This window comes from Perissodus microlepis, chromosome 10 (assembly GCF_051167445.1).
Source record: "Perissodus microlepis isolate ML-2025 ecotype Zambia chromosome 10, ASM5116744v1, whole genome shotgun sequence".
Classification (NCBI taxonomy): Eukaryota; Metazoa; Chordata; class Actinopteri; order Cichliformes; family Cichlidae; genus Perissodus; species Perissodus microlepis.
This window is the reverse complement of record NC_140470.1, coordinates 13,997,637-14,013,743: the sequence shown is the minus strand read 5'-3', so window position 1 is coordinate 14,013,743 and position 16,107 is coordinate 13,997,637. Positions and strand designations below refer to the sequence as shown.

The 16,107-nt window shown below is 39.5% G+C and overlaps 2 protein-coding genes across 4 annotated transcripts; both read right to left on the bottom strand.

Moving 5' to 3' along the window:
- Positions 1 to 472: 472 nt before the first annotated feature.
- Positions 473 to 8,239, bottom strand: LOC146379013 (V-type proton ATPase catalytic subunit A-like). 2 transcript variants are annotated; one of them, XM_084942253.1, is made up of 15 exons: positions 8,115 to 8,239; positions 7,469 to 7,577; positions 6,907 to 7,035; positions 6,529 to 6,743; positions 6,309 to 6,446; positions 6,078 to 6,229; positions 5,502 to 5,664; positions 5,266 to 5,374; positions 4,906 to 5,028; positions 3,553 to 3,667; positions 3,274 to 3,337; positions 2,967 to 3,170; positions 1,625 to 1,719; positions 1,288 to 1,459; positions 473 to 1,174 (listed from the first exon to the last, which is right to left on the bottom strand). In XM_084942253.1, the coding sequence occupies exons 2-15, from the start codon at positions 7,548 to 7,550 to the stop codon at positions 1,082 to 1,084; spliced, it is 1,854 nt and encodes a 617-aa protein (XP_084798379.1). In that variant the 5' UTR covers positions 7,551 to 7,577; positions 8,115 to 8,239; the 3' UTR covers positions 473 to 1,081. The 2 variants fall into 2 exon arrangements, with proteins under 2 accessions (XP_084798379.1, XP_084798381.1); XM_084942255.1 differs by lacking the exon at positions 8,115 to 8,239 and adding an exon at positions 7,713 to 7,918.
- A 542-nt stretch (positions 8,240 to 8,781) lies between these two features.
- Positions 8,782 to 14,853, bottom strand: wasf3a (WASP family member 3a). 2 transcript variants are annotated; one of them, XM_084942251.1, is made up of 9 exons: positions 14,684 to 14,853; positions 13,253 to 13,463; positions 11,738 to 11,872; positions 11,483 to 11,636; positions 11,268 to 11,385; positions 10,992 to 11,176; positions 10,312 to 10,533; positions 9,928 to 10,232; positions 8,782 to 9,792 (listed from the first exon to the last, which is right to left on the bottom strand). In XM_084942251.1, exons 2-9 carry the CDS (start codon positions 13,389 to 13,391, stop codon positions 9,635 to 9,637), a joined length of 1,416 nt encoding a protein of 471 aa, XP_084798377.1. In that variant the 5' UTR covers positions 13,392 to 13,463; positions 14,684 to 14,853; the 3' UTR covers positions 8,782 to 9,634. The 2 variants fall into 2 exon arrangements, with proteins under 2 accessions (XP_084798377.1, XP_084798378.1); XM_084942252.1 differs by having other exon boundaries at positions 13,253 to 13,456.
- Between the last annotated feature and the right edge of the window lie 1,254 nt (positions 14,854 to 16,107).

The following is a 16,107-nucleotide window of genomic DNA, read 5'->3' as shown; positions in this document are numbered from 1 at the left end:
TTTCTTCAGTGACAGCTCAAACCCTCACTGAAGTTTTTATACTTTGTGTAAACTGGAAGACAACCCGTTTAAAACTCAGCACATCATTACACAACACTGGTTTGTCCTGTGGTGACAAAATGTTCAGCTATAATACTGACCCCAATTAATGCTTTTTAAAGAAAACTAGTATGTTTGCAAATGCTATGTTGAAAATTAATTTGCTTTATTTAAAAAAAAGAAAACCACTGGAGAAAATGTTGACAAAACTTTACATTTCATACGAGGGCTAATAATTCGCTGCTCATCTGTTCATATGTCGAAATCTATCTGCGCACCATCTACAGTAACGAGTCCTTTATTGAATTGAGGTGTGCTTATAAGGTTGCACCAATGACCGATTCTTACATCAATTATCAAAATTTGTGTATGAAAGTTTGAAAGATTTCAAACTGCTGGTTTATGTTTTGAAAGAAATATGAGAAATAAAATCTTACTGAAACCATCTACTTTATTTATTTCCCATTTATTTAGGGAGACAATAATGTACCATGGACAAAACAGCAAGACTTCTTTTACAACACAAACCAACAATCTCATTCATTCACATTTTACACATAATATCAAGTATATATTCCACAGCATCACAATCACACTTTAGAGGTAAGACGTGGAAGAACTCCTCACATCCCCTGAATACACTGCCTCTGTCCCTTTATCCACGTTCATGTTCCCATTTGATTAAATATCTGCATTGATCACTGTTACATCTGGGGGAAAGAGACATCAACTCTTTTTTCGCAGCTACTAGTGGAGTGCGAGTGCAGCACTTGATTGGGGCGAATTTATTTAAGTAATATTCTGAGACAGCCTAAGGGGATTTCAGTACTGGTTTTTTTTTTATGAGTAAACTTGTCGAAAATCAGCAAAATGAAATACAATTTGTGCAGGTCATGGAATGTTTAAGGGGCGTAAACATCAAGGAGAAAAAAAAAGACTATGTGACTGTGGCAGACATTCAGAACATGGGCCAATCAGTCTTTACTATGTTGCACTGCACTGGGGTCTGGATATCTGAGAGACAAGCTGAGAGGTAGGAAACTCACTCCTCCAAGGTTCGGAAAGCATTCTGCATGTCCTCCAACAATTGGGCGTAGTCTCCTTTGATCTTTGCTTCACCATCCTTGACAGGATCCTGAACGATACATGAAAGGCACAAAATCTTTTAAGCGGGTTGATGATCAATATGGCAAAGAAAAAACAAAACAAAACCAAACATCTCCTGCCACATGAGAAACAAATGTGTACCTTGAACTTCATGGAGCTGATCTTGTACAGGATCTCCCCCATGTTTTCCCTGATGATGGCCCAGGTGATTTTGTTGTCACTCTGAGCTGTGGACTCCACCGCATGTCGGGCCATGTCGTAAAACGCTATCATGTTTGAGAGGATGCCAACAGTTTTGTAGAAGGGGCAAAACCTAAAAGAATATTTACACACATGTTGTTTAATACCTTTTCCTGTTTTCATGGGAATTACAGTAATATCATAAAATACAACATCCAAAATGCACAATTACAAGAGTCAGCATGTTCTTTTAAGACTTTCAATGTAATCTGTCTAAATGTAAGTGCTTTGTATTCACCTGTCATAGGGAGTATAACCATTCTGCTGCAGGTAGTCGTCCTTAATGAGCTTAGCAACTTCTAGAGTAATTTTATCAGTCTCAGCGAGTGAAGCCTGGGAACAAAACCAGACGAGTTCTTGTTATATTTTTCTAGTCATTTCCACATATTTGTTTTAGCATTCTACAGCGCTGACAGAAGAGCCTTTTTTTTTTTTACATATAATGTATCCACTAACTTGGCTTAGAAAAAATATACAAGAAAAGAGATTAAGCATTAGATTGCATTTGTTACACTGGGCCTTTTGTACCAACACATGTTCCTTCAGTCTCATGTACAGACTTCACTCTCTTCAATCTCCCACCTTCATCTGGTAAAACTGATCAACAGATCTAAACCCATTTAGAGTCCATAGTAACAAAGCATTCAAACTGAATAAAAATTGTGATGATTAACATGAATTCAGACCATTTACTGTTCATTGGTCATTAAAATGGACATAAAACACTACATGCATTAACGCTAATTTACACCTTTGAACACTACTTAAAAAACTGTCACAGATTAAACACTATCGTGAAGCTGGATTTTAAAAAAAAAAAGTGTTTGTAGTAGAGCATTTGTGGCGCCATCATGTGGCAGTACAGAATATTACTTCACTAAGTCAATTTGTTGGTTGCTGCCAATACACTTACATTAGTCTATTAGTTTTTGTGGAAAACATGGAAACTAAAATGAAAAGCAGGGTCACTTTTGTACCGGCCTGGCAGTATTCAACAGAGGAGACATGCTCTGCCAGCTGATTATGTCACTCAGTCTGTAAACACAACACAACAATGGATAAACCAGTGCATTACCAAAAGGTGGATTTTCCCATTTGAGTGCATGTAGCTTAAAAAAAGAAAAGTGATTGCAGCAGCCAGGGGCAACAGAAAAGTGACGCCCTTAAACTGTTTTAGTTTTAGTCTCTGAGTTTTTTCCAGTATGTGACTAGTTAGCAAACACAAAATAATCAACCTTGTGACGTCATATTCTGTATCTCACAAGAAAACGCTATAATTACGTTAAAAACTTCAACTTTAAACATTTATTTTTTAAATTCAGCTTCAGAGGCAGAGTTTAATCTGTGACAATGTCTTTTAGAGTAGGGCTCAATACTGTAACCTAACATGCTTGTGTTTGGACAGTAGGAAAGAGATGGTGTGTCCAGAGAGACTGAGCATACAAACTCCACACATAAAGGAGCACAGACTGCACAGTGACGCAGTGGTTAGCACTGTTGCTTTATGGTAATGAAATTCTGGGTTCGATCCATCGCGCCGCTGGGGACAGTTTTAGACCATTTAATATAAACTGACTCACTTTGCCAACAAGCTGCACAATCTCAGCCAGGTCCTCTTCTTCCTGTAGAATCTCTTTTGCTTTTGTGCGAAGAGGAACAAACTCCGGGAAATGTTTGTCATAATATTCATCCAGAGCTCGTGTGTACTTGCTGTAGCTGATGAGCCAGTTTACAGATGGGAAGTGTTTTCTCTGAGCCAGCTTCTTGTCCAGCCCCCAGAACACCTACAAACGACAACAAAAACACAGGACCGTGTAAAAGAGAGACACTTTCACTTTAAGGTGAATTCGGTCAAATGTTTGCATTAAGTTTCTACATTTTACTTACCTGAACGATTCCCAGTGTAGCTGAAGTGACAGGATCGGAGAAGTCTCCACCAGGAGGCGACACACTAAGGAGTTCACAGTATTAAAAGTAAAGTTTACTAATAAAATAATCACCTGCTGGATTCTATTTAAAGGTTTCACATGAAAAACTTTACATTTTCGAACTAATTTTCCCACCGAAGCAAACTCAATATAACGACGTGCAGCAGTCAATGACCATCTACAGAATGTGCACAAACAAACAAAAAGCACAAACTTGCTTATATAAATGTGAACTCACGCTCCTACGATGCTGACGCTGCCTTCTCTCTCTGGATTTCCCAGGCACTTCACACGTCCAGCACGCTCATAGAAGGAAGCCAGTCTGGCGCCCAGGTAAGCCGGATATCCGCTATCTGCAGCCACACAAAGGTAAATGCTTCACATGAGTTTACCTACTGTGTGAGAGGGTCTTAACAAAATCTGAATGAACTGTACTATGAAGTGAGTTCAACATACCCAGGGTATCCTTCTGTTATCTGGACTCACTTACACTAGCACTGGTGCTCAGGATAAGCAGTCAGACAAAGCTAATTATCACCTTGCTAAGTTAACCCAGTGTTTCCTCTGCACGTTCACAGGAAAAGGGTGGTGTTGGCAACCAATCACAATCTTCTTCTTACTATAACAATCGCAGTGTATGTATGTATGTATATATATATGCACCCCATCTCTTTCTTAATAGGTGGGCCAATCTGAAGGAAACACGAACATTGCCACACACAATGCGATTATTAACATCTATATGTTTTTAAAACGATTCATTCATTGCAATTCTTCTCATTTTCATATATACCATTTTAATTTCGACATCCCGATATTATGTGATATTATGTTCTTACGTTTGCCTTTCTTTCAGCTGCAGCTCCAGTGTTGTTTAACATCTGAGAGTAAAGATTAAATAACTCAAACATGGGATTAGACTACACACGAATTTGATAGAAGGTCTGCAAGTACAGTGTAGGCGTCCTGTTTTAGGATTGTATATTAAAACTTCTAGAACAATAAAATTACTGTACAATTGCAGCCCTACATAAAAGGGAAAAAATGTTTTGTCTAAGAATATATATTTATTACCAACGCTCATCAGGGAAACTGGTAAACATTAGACACTATTGAAAAACTTTAAACCCTCCTATCTCCACACAGATGTCCAAATGATCCTTCAGGAATAGTGACACTATTTTCTGGAGAACTGAATGGTCAGTAGGAGGTGATTTTTGCACCTGCTGATCTCTAATCTAGAACCAGAGCAGGTTAAATTCACAACATAAGTTACCTTGGCAGTATACCCTGGTAAGAAATAAACCACCTTCACAGTACAGAAACCCCAGAGCTAACTCTGAAGTTACCTAATGAAGTCCTGATTAATAGTACATCCTCACTAGTTAAATGAAAAAGAAAGTGCTTTAGAACATGAATCAAAATGGAATTAGTAAAATAAACCAAATATATTACAAAAAAAAGCCCTGAAATAAACGTTACTGAACTACAGTAGGAGGTGACTTTTGTACCTGCTGATCTCTAATCTAGATCAGCAGGTACAAAACAAACAAACATGCTTTGAGATTTTGACTGTGACCACTGAACTCACCAGCAGGCATTTCAGCCAGTCTTCCAGAGATTTCTCTCAGAGCTTCGGCCCATCGAGACGTCGAATCAGCCATCATGCTCACATTGTAGCCCATATCTCTGAAGTATTCAGACAGTGTGATCCCTGCACAGGCAACAGTTTGACATTTGATGACACTTTCAAAATACTGTGCAGGAAGAGGGAAAAAACCAACAAAATACACACTAGCTCACTACTAGCTACTTTCATAAAGTTCTGAATAGGATTTTAGAGTGTTTTAAGTTTTTCAATTACTCTGAATTTTTATTTTATTTTTTTAAGTATGTAGTAAAAGTTAAGGTTAACAATGACTCAGTTCTCTATAATGTAGGCAGCTTATACCTGTGTAAATGGAAGCCTCTCTAGCAGCCACGGGCATGTTGGAGGTGTTAGCAACCAGCGCTGTTCTCTTCATGATGCTCTCAACTTTGCCGTCAACTTCCATAGTGAGCTAGTGGCAAGAGCAGTGTGAACAACAGCCTTAGCTTAAGCGAGTCAAAAGTGATGCTGTAGTGCGTTTGTTACAGTAGACAGAAAAAAACCTAAATAACAAATCGAAAGCTTCGTAATCTTCAAACCTCGGGGAAATCTCGCAGCACTTCAGACATTTCGTTTCCACGCTCTCCACAGCCGACGTAGATGATGACATCACTGTTGGAGTACTTGGACAATGACTGCGAGATCACAGTCTTTCCACATCCAAAGGCTCCTGGTATAGCAGTAGTGCCACCCTGCACACAGCTATAAAACACAACAGCCACACGGTCTCACTATGTAATAAATAACTAAACAATCCACCAGTGAAAAACCCACTTTTTATAATATGTGATATGCAGTACTTGCAGTACCACCACCCACTGTAAGGCTTATGGGCTGCCCTAAATGAAGACTATTGATAATCACTATAATCCTTTTTTTATGGTTAAGTAATGGTTAATCCACCAGTATGTGCACGATTTTTAAACAAAATTATATTTTTAATGCTGAAAATAGTTTCAAATTTACTGATTTATAAAAAAGTTTGTTTTAAACATGTTTTTGAAAGATTTCAAAAATATTAAGTGTTTTCTTGTTTTTATGACAGGCGGTTTAATAAATCTGTTAAGCGGCGTATATTAAATAAAGATGTCATAATGCACAGCAAATGTGCTCACGGGAAAAGTGCATCCAGAACTCTCTGGCCGGTCAGCAGTGGATGATTAGCTGGTAGTTTTTCTGTGACGGGGCGGATTTGTCGTACTGGCCACACTTGCACCATGCTGAGTTTCTCTTTAATGCCTTCAAACTCAAGCTCCAGAACCACATCCTGAATGCAAGAAAACCCCCAAAATCAGTTTTGTTTTTATCCAAAATAAAAAGCACTTTGTTTCAAATGCAACACTCACTGAAATGTCGTAGTTTCCAGGTGGAGCCAGGTAGGTTATGGTGCCTCTGCTACGAGGTGGAAGCATTAGCTTGTGTTTGATTAAGGAGTTTTCAAATACCATACCATAGATATCTCCACCAGTTACGTGACTGCCGACCTGGCGAGGGGATCACATTTTTGGTCAGCACACTTAAGAAGAAAAGAGTATAGAAAAGAGCGCAACAATGCGCCTTCCTTACCCGAAGGTTCTGCCCGGGCGTAAATTCCCATTTGTTGTCTCTGTTGAGAGCACCAATGTTTACTCCTCTTGGGATGTAAATACTGTTAGTGAGGTCATTGATGTCTTTTAGTGGGCGCTGGATACCGTCAAAGATGGAGCCCATGATACCCGGTCCCAGCTCTACTGACAGGGGCTTTCCAGTTCGCAGGACAGGGTCCCCGACAGACACGCCAGCTGTATGATAAAGTTAGGGTCACCAAACAAACCACGAAATGTCTGAAACATGTGATATCTGCCAAGCAGCTTTTCTTAATGCAATTCAGTCTGATTTGTTTTTGGTTTTTTTACTTTTGATGTTTGACAAAAGAGGAACGAAACACGGCAGCAGAAAGGATACATGTCTCCTCGTAGACCTGGATAGTTGCCATGTCCCCTTCTAACCGGATGATTTCTCCCACCAGCTCACTGTGACCGACTCGAACCAGCTCATACATGGCTGCTCCTGCCATGGCGGTAGCTGTCACCACTGATGGCAATAGCAAGAAAGAAAATTACAGATACCGAAATGATTAAGAAACAATCAAAAGTTTTACTTGTTTATATTTTCAACTGGGACAATTTCAAAGAGATTATTAAGACAAAAATGACAAATGTTATAGCTTGAACATATGTGACAGACCAAGGATATCCTTAAGCAGAAGTCATGCAGTTCAGGATAACTATATACTCTACAGCTATGCAAGAGAGGCATTCTTTAGTGAGATTAGACATGTTTTATACCCAGTTTATACCCTGTTACCCCTGCTGGGTAATAACAGGAAATGTCATGATTTTGTCATCATGTGATCAACTTCCTTAATTTGTCAGCTACTTAACTAAACATTGCAACCATACTATGTTTAACTACATTCAACCTGATAGATTCTAGCCATTTAAAAGACAAGGAGAATAAACCAGACCTGGTCCAGAAACACCGTGTACATATCCAAACTGGCTTTCTCGGTCCTCATCCTGGATCTTGGGAAGTTTTGAGGTATCCATCTTGATAGTTTATATCTTACTAAATTCCTTGAGGGGCACACAGAGGACAAAATATGCTTTCAAGTCATTTTATAACACTCACACACAAGTTAAGACATCGTGCAATACTTAATCATTAGCCAGGGTAGAGTTATTGTATTACTATTATTTTTCCAGACTTACTTTAGATGCTAGTGTGACAGGGAGAATTATGCGAGCACTGTGACTTGGTGGTTTCTCTCATGAATGAATGACCACATCTAACAGTGTAAGGTCGTGAGCTAACTCTGCTAAAGCTTCATTTTCCTCCCATCAGAAACTAAAGATGAGGTAAAATGAGTCAGCGCTGCCATTCCTGGCCAGATGGTAGCTTGTTTGTTCCTCCATACGGAAGGCTGAGAGTAAAGCTGATTTGAGCGTGTGCACGTATAAGTCAGGTGACTAGTTAGCACACACTAGCTATCTTCATCATCATCGTTCACAGTTTAAGCTAAACAAAGAATTTTACACTCGACATTTGCCCCATAACTGAAAGGCAAGCTGGTGGGAATGTAAAACCCTACAAAGCCTGTATAAATACTATACCTTATTACAATGGTCAGCTGTCCAGATTTGTGTCTACTGTAGAAGACTGAGGAGGAGCTTCGCTGTGCTAATCACCTGCCAACCAGCACACTGTCACGGGACGAAAACATCTCCATTGCGGCTCAACTCGCTTCCTGTCTTGCAACGCTGGCAGTTATTACAGAGCCAACATGGCGTCTAACAGTTAACAGTTTCTCAAGTTCCGTTGAGCTACACTTTGGCATCGGGTGACCTCTGCTGGGTGTGAATGAATTTACAGGCCTCGTTGTTTCATTGTTTTCTTTATTTTATTAAATAGTTATATTCCATAATTAATTTAGCATTTTTAATATTATATTCTATTTTTATTGAAACTGTGATATAGCCTATAAGATTAAAGCTGAAAATTGGTTATAGAATTAAAAACGGTTTTGGTTTCTGTAACTTAAGTGGCTGTAAAGTTGATTTGGTTGTAGTTTTGAGAGCACAAACTTTTGAATCACCTCATTGTCCTTCCAGGTACTGTAACTTGAAAAATTTTCACAGTAATTTATGTCTAATCTGGCCTGTCCCCATTAAGGTTGTGCAAAAATCTATAAATAATTTTCAAGTGGGTTTTGACCTCTAGTATCTAGTGGAGTTTAACTTAAAAAGAAAGAAGTAAAAAAGAAAAAAGACAAGGACTTAATGATAGCATGATTTTCTTGCTAATTTGGAAAGTTTATTGATATATCAGTATTTGTAAAGACACATCACAACAAATAGAATTAATGTCAGACATGATACCTTCATACACACAATCAGAACTGAGAAATTGTTACAACTTGAGGTAGCTATTACAAAACTAATGGAATTAAGTGTGAGATTAGGAAGATTAAATTAAAACAAAAACCCTTGAATCTTTCAATATTATGGTATGATTCAGTGCTTGTTTATATCACAGCACATATTTTAACTTGTCATAGTAGGGAAAGCACAGGCTTGCTCTACTTGTGTGTTTGAGTGTTTGAGCTGGCTAGTTAGGTAGTGTGCCAATGAGCCAGCATGCCTAATACAAAGACCTTGAAACTGAAGAAGCTATGTGGAGGTCAGCCAATGGTAACATATATTATTTATTCCTATGCTTTTCTTACACTGAAATGCTCTCCGCTGGGATGCTGCTGGACAAAGATAGGAGGTCATCACGTAAGGACATTTTGCTAGAACAAGCAGTATACAAAGACAATCTTAAGAAACTAATGGGTCACATTTCCATGTGATAGAACTGTGTGATTTATCACACATTGACTCTGTTTTGAAATGAGGATATTAACCTGTTACAAAACAAACTGGTGCGAACTGTGTAGATGTGCTAGATTAGTGGTTCAGTTGCTCATGAAATATTTATTATGAAAGTAGAAATAAAAACCACAAGGTAGAGGTATTTTGGCAGTAGTGGCTTGGTACAAAGACTCCACTAGATGGAGCTAGATGGAGTGTTTCACAGTTTTCTTTCATCTGTGCTGAAGATCCAGTGGAGAAAAGACCAATTCAGTGTTTTGTCAGTCCGACCACTCATTCTCATCAAGCTCAGAGTCCTCCTCAGAGTCGCTGTACTCAACTGCAATGCGTCGGGAAAGGATGGTGGCTACGTCGTTCCCCACCGGCTCCCGCTTGCTCTGCTGCTCCTGCTGCTCTTGGACTTTCTTCAACTGGATGCCTAATGAGGGCACACACATGTAGAGAGAGGACAGAATATTATATGTCTGTATTGCACAGCGTGTTAGCTGCTCACATCTGTGCTCATCTGACCAGCTGGAAGCAATACCAACTGCGTTTAAGCACGCTGACTCACCCATGCGGATGGCAGACAGCAGGTCACTTCTTGCGTCTCTCACAGGTTTGGTCTCACGTCTGCAGCCTTCACTGTGTCCCGCTAGGTGTGAGGGTGCAGATGGCGGAGGGACAGGAGGAGGTGGGGGACCTGGGGGTGGAGGGACCGTGTGATTCCCTGGAGGAGGGATTGGTGGGAGTGGGCAGCCCGGGCCCGCGTGCCCAACGCCATTATGTGGCGCTGGAGGATGTGCACCCAGTGGAAAACCAAAGGCTGTCTGGGCTGATGGGATTGGAGGGCCGGGGGCAGGAGGTGGTGGGATAGACCTGTGTGACAGTAAAAGAAAGAGGATTAAGTTGCAGATGCTCAAAAAGAGTATATTATATTTCAATTTCTCTCACATACTTGTAATCTGCAGGGAGACGAATTGAACCGTTCATTCGGTCTGCAGCACGAGGCTCTGCTGCGGCATAGGTTACTCTCTTGTAGTTGACATCAATGCTTTGGTATTCATGCTCCACAGGTGGTGAGGGATGCGTGTTCCCAGGAACGTAATCGTGAGACTTGGCAGAGTTACAAGCAGCATGGGCAGGCACTGGAGGGATGGGGTAATCTAAGAGGTCAGGCCTGGATAAACAATAAAAGAGAGTTTGTCATGCAGATGCAGATCCAGATGGTAGATTTGCTGTTACAATATCAAAGCCGACGCTTTACACAACAAAGATATTACAATTTGGGTCGCAAGGTCCTATTTGTGAAAACAGATCTACCCCTCCTTTTGGGCACACACACACACACACACACACACACACACACACACACACACGCACACACACACACACACACACACACACACACACACACACACACACACACACACCCCATCTGCTAAGTTTTATTTTAAAAGTATCATAAATCTACAATAATTTTACAAATTTCTCCATAAAAATACAACTAGGATAAAATAAGATCTACATCATTAGTCCCAAAGATGGGAAATTCTTTAATTCCCTCTGTAGTGTTGTATTATACAGAAAAATGCATTGAAAACCTATCCAAAACACAATCTTAGTAGCTTCTCTAACCTCCCATCTGGCGAAAGGGAGCCCTCAGATGATGCTCCTCGCCTGAGACTCTGTGGATGTCTGTGATCTGGACGGAGCTCTTTATCAAACGCCATCATGTTCCACTCCTGCCTGCGGTTTCGTGCCTTTCTGACCTTCTTCACCTCACGCTGAATGGTGCTGCTGTCCACACATCGCTTCTGTTCCTGCAGAAACAACAGGAATACAGAGTTTGAGTAAGCAGTCAGTAAGTAAATACGTAAATGCGTAAACAAGATGGGTAAAATGCACTCTGACCCTATGCCTCCGCCTTTCTTTTCTCTTCTCCTCTGTGTCCTGAAGCATTTTCTCTTTCCACAGGTCAAAAAAGTATGACGGGTCAGAGTAGTATTTCATTGCATCAGTAGAATCCTCTCTGTATTTAAAAACCAATTTCCAACATTAACTGAAGACATAACTGATCAGATATCTAACTTCAGAACAGTAAAAAAGAAAGAAAAACAGTGCAGCACCTGTAAGCAGTGAGGTTGCTGAGAGGAGGAGGTCTGTCACTGCTGTTGTACATGTCGGCTACAGAACTAGGAAGGCTGCTCTTGGATAAAACCTGCTGGTCCTGGACACTCGAGCTTCTGAAGCCCTTCCTCATGTTTATGTCTTGAAGGGAAACTTTAAAAAAGCAAAATTAAGGAGGAAAGTTTGATATAAAGCGTGTAGGAATAACCATAGCAACAAACAGAAGAAGATTCACTGATACCCAATGAACTAACCCTCCTCCACACTGGAGTCTAGTTGGGTGACTTTGATGGCCAAGCGGTCAATTCGATCCTGAAGAGAGTTTGCGCGCACGTAAAAGGTGTTGGCTTCATTAAAAAGCTCCCCGAAAACATTTTCTGCATGCTTACCTGCAACCAGAGCAAGAAAGCGGGAGAGAATAGAGGAAAAGCAATAAATGGAAAAGTGTGTCAAATCTCAATAACATTTAAAAGATAATGGCACCTTAAAGGCAGAGTGCTGATATCAACTATCTAAATTAAACTGCTCAAAATGTTTGTTTCCATTACACAGTCAGGGGCACATTTCAAACAGCTCTAGTCTGCTTAATGTAAAAGCTATAATTAGACTGCCTGTGTTTGTGTCTCCGCCCAGTTACTTTCCATCTTATCGTGCTGTTGTACAAATCTGTACGCTAAGCTCTAAGCTTCGGTAAGTTTACTAATCGCACACACACACACACACACACACACACACACACGGATGTACAAACTATCAAAGGATATGTTCTAGGATACAGACATTGCAACAGCATGTTTAACATTAACCACTGTACTTCTGCACAAACCTGTGTACAGAGTGAAATGCATTTTAGCAACGACTGCAACAAATCACACACTGACAAATATGATACCCCTAAAATATGTTCTTTGTTTGTTTCTCCCCTCATTCAAAGCTAGCAATTAAGTGACACTCTTATCTCATAATCCCTTTTAAAGGATTAAGAAAACATAAGCACTCCCATGACATAGAGGGTATATGTCAATATGTCAAATTATTATCCCCAGAAAACTCAATGCGTATTGTGTTGTGTTACAGGACTGATATACACTATGTAGCCAACGGATTAGGTCACACCTCTTAATCTTTGAATTTGGGTATTTTCAGTCCCACTGCCACCGATGTATAAATTCAAGCACTAAGCAGTCTCCCTTTACAAACATCTTCAAAAGTGTCAATCCTCCTAAAGAATTTGAGTGTGGTGCTGCAACAGGATGTTACTGTTACAAAAAGTCCGTTTTTGAAATGCCTTCCTTCCTAAATATTCCACAATCATTTGTAAGTGGCATGTAAAGTTACAGAGCAGGGAGAAAGTGCAGAGCTCCAAAGCTCCTCTAGCATTAACATCAGCACAAAAACTGCGCTGGGAGCTTCATGGTCTGAGTTTCAATGGCTGAGCAGCTCCTCTAGAAGTAAGGTGTAGGAGGCCAAGTACTTTGGTCCATATTATGTATTAGTTGTGACAAATCGATCTGTTAAATGCATAATAAATCAAGCTAAAAATCACTGTGTGCAAATCAGTTTCCCACCCCATCACTTCTAACAATCTTTCACAACTTGAAGTAATTATGCCCTGAATATTTAGATAGTTTAGGTTTTTTACTGTATAATTTTCCTTATGATTTAAATTTCGATTTGCTTAATAGTGGCAACACCTTGATTGCATGTAATGAGCACAGGTTAAAGACACATTGATATTTTATTCTGAATCTGATCAACTGTAAGCTTACTCAGACTGCTGAGCTGTCGAATTATAGCGGACAGCGTGTTGTTGGTTACACATTCCAGCTCGTTGCCAACTCCATCGGGCACGGCACTGTGGCACAGGTGCCGAGGCTCAATGTTCCTCTTCACCAGAGGCATGACCATTTCTCACATCTCCCCAGCTGCTTGGAGTCAGAGGACAGAGCTGACAGCTCACTGCTTACTGCAACCTGTGGACTTGAACAATCAACATATTAATGCACAAAGTCAACGCAATCACTAATGTTCTCAAATTAAGTTAATAATTTCACTTTAAATGTGTCTTTATTTTTAAAAAGCAACTCTGTAATGCATAATGCACAATGCATTAGTATGCTTGTTAGCTTTCCATGCTTTTACAATTTAAAAAGTGTGTGGGGAACGTGTAATAGAGAGACAAATTAAAAATGACACCTTTGAGGGTTTTTTTTTTCAATATTTGCTGCTTTGTACATTGGGCCACTTGCTGTTGAATGTCCCAGTTTATCACTACCTGTCAAAGTGGTACGCCTATTGTATGTAATTGTCCATTTTTGCAAAGAGGTTAACGTACTTGCTGCAACATCTGTTTTATTCAGGAACCTTATTGTGACAAAAGGGGAGCTAACACAGGCACTGTGCGACTGTTTTTTAAGTGAATTTGCATTTCTGTTTACACATCTATATCAGATGAAAACAAGGGATGGCCATGCCAGCACATTGTTAATATAGGTAACAACAAGAACATAAACTACCATATGTAATTTTAACAGCTGTTTTTGCAGCTCTGAAGCTCAAAGAAAATGTTAAATTATGGAGTGGATGCTCATTTAATGCTTGACTGACACTGAGGGAATGATTTTGGTGTAGCATCAGAGGTCCATTCTTCAATTCCCAAAAAGCTACATGCTTATATTGTTGGTTAGAGTAAAGGGGCTGTCTGTTAGTTTCTTATTATCATGCATATTATCAATTAATTTGAGCTCAGCCTCATGTATTTATTTATGATCAATTAATAACCAATAACTGAATGGACAAAGGAAAAAAGGACTGCTTTGTAGCATGTTCATGTTAAAACTTGGACCTTGGAAAATACAACTTTTATTTGTCCTCCTTAGACTGCTTTAGCTTTAGCTGGACCATATAACCCAGGCTTCCTATTTAGACAGGTAACATTTAATAAAAGTTCACTGAAACAACAAACTGATCACTTAAAATACAAAACTGTTCAATTCTATGATAACATTGTATTTTAAAAAATGTTTTCAATCACAGAATCTGGGGGGTGGGAGTATGACGTTTCAGTTTTTAAAATTATTTTATTAATTACTTGTACAGGGAAAAAAAAAAAAGTTTTTCTTATACTAATACAGAAAACACAACCTGTAACAACAGACCTACATTAGCAGCAGCTGAAAACTTGGTCATGATTGTCCTACCATAGAATAGCTTTAGCGTTGGCTTGCCGGTTGGCTCGTTTTGTTCACGTCAGCACGCAGGGAAGAAGCTGTCAAAGTCGAGTCCAAGCTGTTTCCTCCAAATTAAACAGACTATTTGCTGGCCTGCTGCAGTCTGTAGTGTACTTTACGTTGACAGTCATCTCTGCAGGGCGGAGTTCACTCTGAAAACAAATCTCCGGTCCAAATCACAGCTTGAGCCATGAGGGGATTTAGTCAGCAGATTACTCCTGTCATCCAATCACAGTCGCCATGGCATCCAGTATTTTATTTCAGGATGTATTAGTCCTATTTTTAAGGGCCACAAGTCAACCTTCTATGAATTGGATATTCATGTGCCAACCTCAAGTTTTTGACATCAAATCAAGACCAAATGAAAAGTTTAACTTTAGTGTGACACAGACACTGCTTATCACTTTTTGATAAGCAGTAAAAATTTTATTGACAGTTTTAACACAGTGATTAATTAGCAGAAAATTTTAATATATACAGTGGTTAAAATCTGCATAGTATTCTCAATTCTAAGGGTTAATTTTGTGCATTCTTTAACTTTTGCTCCTTATGTTTTTGTGTGTATGGGTGTCTGTTGTGTGTGTGTTATCACTTCACTTCAGATCAACTACTTGGCGTAAACAGGAGTGTGTCGGTCCCCTTTAGGCTATTAACATCACAGTAGGAATGACCTGGATTAAGAGTGAAATGAGACACTCAGAATTTTATTTGAAAGCTACACACACACACACACACACACACACACACACACACACACACACACACACACACACACACAGATATACTGTTTTTTTCTCACAGATGGCATAATCTGGCCTGTGGGAGGGAGTACTGTAACCCACATATCAGGGCTTAAACCTTTTTAAGTAGCACACTGTGAAATTATGATTCAGTTATTACAGGAGCATACCCTATTCTGAGACATTGTCTAATCCAGCTGTCTCAATGCAGTTTGTACAAGTGATAGTTTAAAGTTAACTCCTTATTTTTGCTTTCTTTTTTTGTCCAGATTGAGCAATTTTTTTAAAATATAGAGGGAGAATTGAGATGAAGAAAAGGAAGGAGACAATGATATATATATTTATATTGTGATGTACAATTCACAAATGACAATAAATAAATACATTTTAAAGGTGGTTCTTTGTCATCTTGCGATGTCTTTTCCAGTTACTGTGGAATAACTGCCTCTCTGGGGCAATGAATTGCTTGCTTGCTGCAGTCCTCTGGAATCATGACTTAAAAGCAAACCCTTTGTCACTCATCATTCCCTGGTAACTATCAGACCAGAGCTCTGTCATCTGACCTGAAGCGCTTGCTGTCTAATACATGTGCACGGGGTAGCTCATTATTGAATCTGTAATTTTTCATGTATATTTTTTGTTAAAGTGTTTCAT

Bases quoted from the DNA above. Each gene is read 5' to 3' on its own strand.
- LOC146379013 (XM_084942253.1), bottom strand. From the start codon at position 7,550: ATGGATACCTCAAAACTTCCCAAGATCCAGGATGAGGACCGAGAAAGC. The intron at 5,665-6,077 runs GTGAGCACATTT...TGTGTTTTATAG, and splicing joins GTTCTGGATGCACTTTTCCC to CTGTGTGCAGGGTGGCACTA. The intron at 3,338-3,552 runs GTGAGTTCACAT...TGAACTCCTTAG, and splicing joins AGCGTCAGCATCGTAGGAGC to TGTGTCGCCTCCTGGTGGAG.
- wasf3a (XM_084942251.1), bottom strand. From the start codon at position 13,391: ATGGTCATGCCTCTGGTGAAGAGGAACATTGAGCCTCGGCACCTGTGC. The intron at 11,386-11,482 runs GTGCTGCACTGT...TTTTAAATACAG, and splicing joins AGCAACCTCACTGCTTACAG to AGAGGATTCTACTGATGCAA. The intron at 11,177-11,267 runs GTCAGAGTGCAT...TTGTTTCTGCAG, and splicing joins AAGAAAGGCGGAGGCATAGG to GAACAGAAGCGATGTGTGGA.